Below are 3345 nucleotides of genomic sequence, written 5' to 3'. Positions count from 1 at the left end.
CTTGAGCCACAGGTGCCGAGCCTATAAGTGGTCTTAATAAAACTTATTTTTTGTTAGCACACCCACAAACACAGAGACACCACTTAGATTCCCACTGCCTAAATCTTCAAATATGATGAATAATTTTAATTAGAAAAGTCTTGAAGATTATAGCTATAGTAATAACAAATCCTGCATGATGTTTTAAAACTTAGTAAGTTACTGTCTAATCCTTGACAATATTCTATAGGACTTTGGGCTCTTGCAAACAGATGATGAAAATGATTCTGACATTACTACAAAAACTTACCTGGTGGAATCTTTTAAGATGCAGAATTAGGATGGCTGGGACAGCAGAAATTAGCAATTGCTTCCTGGCATTAGTATAAACTCCTTCTGCTTTCCTTTCTGTACAAAATATAATGAATTTGTAAAATTCTATTTTATACAGTATCTACCATATAATAAACAGCTATATAAAAGCATCACACCATGATTTTTTTATTGTTTGAGACAGAGTCTCACGATGTCACCCTCAGAGTAACGTGGCGTCACAGCTCATAGCAACCTCAAACCCTCGGGCTTAAGCAATTCTCTTGCCTCAGCCTCCCAAGTAGCTGGAACTACAGGCGCCCACCACAATGCCCAGCTATTTTTTGTTGCAGTTGTCATTGTTGTTTAGCTGGCCAGGGCTGGATTCAAACCTGCCAGGCTGGAGGTATGTGACCAGTGCCCTACCCATTGAGTACAGGCATCACCCACACCATGTTTTTTAAAATGTTAAAGAAATTGGATGTCTGATGAAAAGGGGCCTCTACTCCTTTCTGTAACTCCACTAAAATGAAAGTCAAGGAATTTTTCTTAAAGGCACATATTTAATAGAGAATAAGAGGGAACACAAACACCAAAAATTTGGAAGTTGGAAAGCAGACAATCTAGGGAGGATTTATGATAGAATCTGAATGTGGGAAACTGCACCTTTACCTGAGATTACCCTAAGAGGTACTTCTTTCTTCTCCCATCTAGCCAGTTCTTTAATTACTACTGTATTAAATATGTCTTTATTCTGACACTTGGACACCCAGCGCCTTGTTAACACTGGAGGGACAGCCTCTCCGACAACTTAACACCTTTCATATGCAAATCAGCCCAGAGCCCATATTCCTACACTCTCTCTCAGTGGGCTCTAGCCTCTCAGCTACTATCCACCTGTCCTGAGCACTCCAGGGCGAGGTACCAGATAACCAGAGATAGCCCTTACATCCCAGAGCCGCTGAAATTATTCCAAGTAGCCAATCCTAAACCTGCTTTCCTTCCTTCAAACCAAATAAAAATTTTTGCTTTCTTATGTGGCCTGAGTAGCATGGCATGGCCCTACTTCTTGAAAACTGAGAAACAAACTATTTATTCAGTGGCAACCATCTCTTGATGGGTTAGCTTCACCACACCTACATGACAAAACCTATAATTTAAAACAACTGGTCATTAAGAGTCAGTATTTTTTCCATTTGGTCAAGGCTGCTGCTGCACTGAGAATTTGACAATTCCCTTTTTCCCTACTTTTCTGATCAACTAAACAGATATACACTGCCAGCTTCATGACATAACTATTTAAAATCCTCAGATTAGGGGATAAATGTGAAGCACATTAATTTCATCATTAATCTCACTAGTGACACATTTATGAATTGTAGGGATACTAGGTCTCTCAAATAAAATTACATGGATTTGCATTTCCAAGGCAGAGATGTATACTTCCTGCTTTTCATTTTGAACAAAAATCTATTGTAAATCTACTCTGCTCAGTCATTCATATTCGTGCCTGAGTATTTAAGATATTAAGACAATCCCTATACACAAGCAGCTCAAGTATGGAAGATAAGGTTCCCAATGTCTAAGGCCACACCACCCTGAATCTGCATGATCTTGTCTGATCTCTACAGCTAAGCATGGTCTGGACTGGGTAATACTTGGATGGGAGACAAGGTCTGGGTTCCTTTATTTGAAATCTGTAACCCACTTGTCAGTCAGATAATCTATCAATACTAAAAATTTTAAAAATAGAAAGTTTTACCTGCAGAACTTGTTTCTTTTTGGTATTTCTGTTTCTTTTCAGTACAATTCTCACATAGAAGCTTATTATTCCCTATTAGTAATTCCATCGATGTAAACTGATAGAGACAGGACTGAACTGAACATTCTTTAGAAGTAGTTACATAGCTCTGAGAAAGGGTCTGGAAAGCATCTTGGGGACTGTGAAACCGCAAATGCTTTTCCTCTGAACATAAGTTATTCAAGATACTTAGTGGCTGATTTTCTGTGTCAAAATCTCTGTCTCCAGTTACAGTGCTGCTCAAATGAAGTTGAGAAACAGCCTCAGCCACCATGTCATCAGCACTGTCAGTCTCATTAATATGTGGCAGTTCCCCAACTGACGGATGGCAAAGGTGTCCACCTGTGTGCACACGGGCTCCACAACTGGATCTGAACAGCCTGGTCTGCCTAGAAGCACTTTCAGACTCTGAAGCTTCACTATCAGCATCAATACTGCTTTCAGAAAGGCTGGCTTCTTTTTCACTGCCATCCAAGGGGCTTTCATTTGGGGGTGACTCAGTATTCTTGATGCTTGTAATGATTAGAGAATCCTCATTCATTTCAAGGTTTTCATTTTTCCGGTATATGACAATGGTTTTCTCTTCTACAGATGAAGATTTTCTTCTGTGTTTTCGGTTACGAATTAGTTGATTCTATAAGTTAACAGTGTTTCAGAAAAGAATACTGTGACCTTATTGAAAATAAATGCAAATCTCATGTAAACATCCCAGGTTTTAAGTAAATACTATCTCTGAGATCCATTGCCTAAATCTACCTAAACTAAGATTAACAGAAAATATAAAACATAGTTCTGATTTAGAAGTAAACCTTTACATAAGAAACTAAAATGATACCGAGGGTGGTGGGTTTGAACCCAGCTGCAGCCAAACTGCAAATAATTGGGCGGCGCCTGTGGCTCAGTGGGTAGGGTGCCGGCCTCATAAACCAAGGGTGGTGGATTCAAACCTGGCCTTGGCCAAACTGCAACAAAAAATAGCCGGGCTTTGTGGTGGATGCCTATAGTCCCTGCTACTCAGGAGGCTGAGGCAGGGGAATTGCCTAGGCCCAGGAGTTGGAGGTTGCTGTGAACTATGATGCCACAGCACTCTACTGAGGGTGATAAAGTGAGACTATCTCGAAAAAGAAACTAAAATGGTTATCCATTTGTGAAGAAAACAGAACTTTTGTAGAACAATGCTACAATGGAGACTTTTCAACAACTGTATAAGCCTTTCCATACATGATTTTTAAACATTGAAAATGGGATGGTGC

At 39.7% G+C, this 3345-nt stretch overlaps 1 protein-coding gene across 1 annotated transcript in view; it reads right to left on the bottom strand.

Annotated features, from left to right (window-relative positions):
* The window catches only part of USP45 (ubiquitin specific peptidase 45), a 75666-nt gene that overhangs the window by 13441 nt on the left and 58880 nt on the right, over positions 1-3345 (bottom strand). The window contains exons 13-14 of the mRNA XM_023518227.1: positions 2054-2726; positions 290-387 (exon numbers count right to left, since the gene is read on the bottom strand). Of these exons, the coding sequence (XP_023373995.1) occupies positions 290-387; positions 2054-2726 (771 nt within the window). The remainder of the gene's footprint in view (positions 1-289; positions 388-2053; positions 2727-3345) is intronic.

Source organism: Otolemur garnettii, unplaced genomic scaffold (assembly GCF_000181295.1).
Source record: "Otolemur garnettii isolate 467f Iridium unplaced genomic scaffold, OtoGar3 scaffold00132, whole genome shotgun sequence".
NCBI classification, from domain to species: Eukaryota; Metazoa; Chordata; class Mammalia; order Primates; family Galagidae; genus Otolemur; species Otolemur garnettii.
This window is presented reverse-complemented; position numbering and strand designations above follow the sequence as displayed.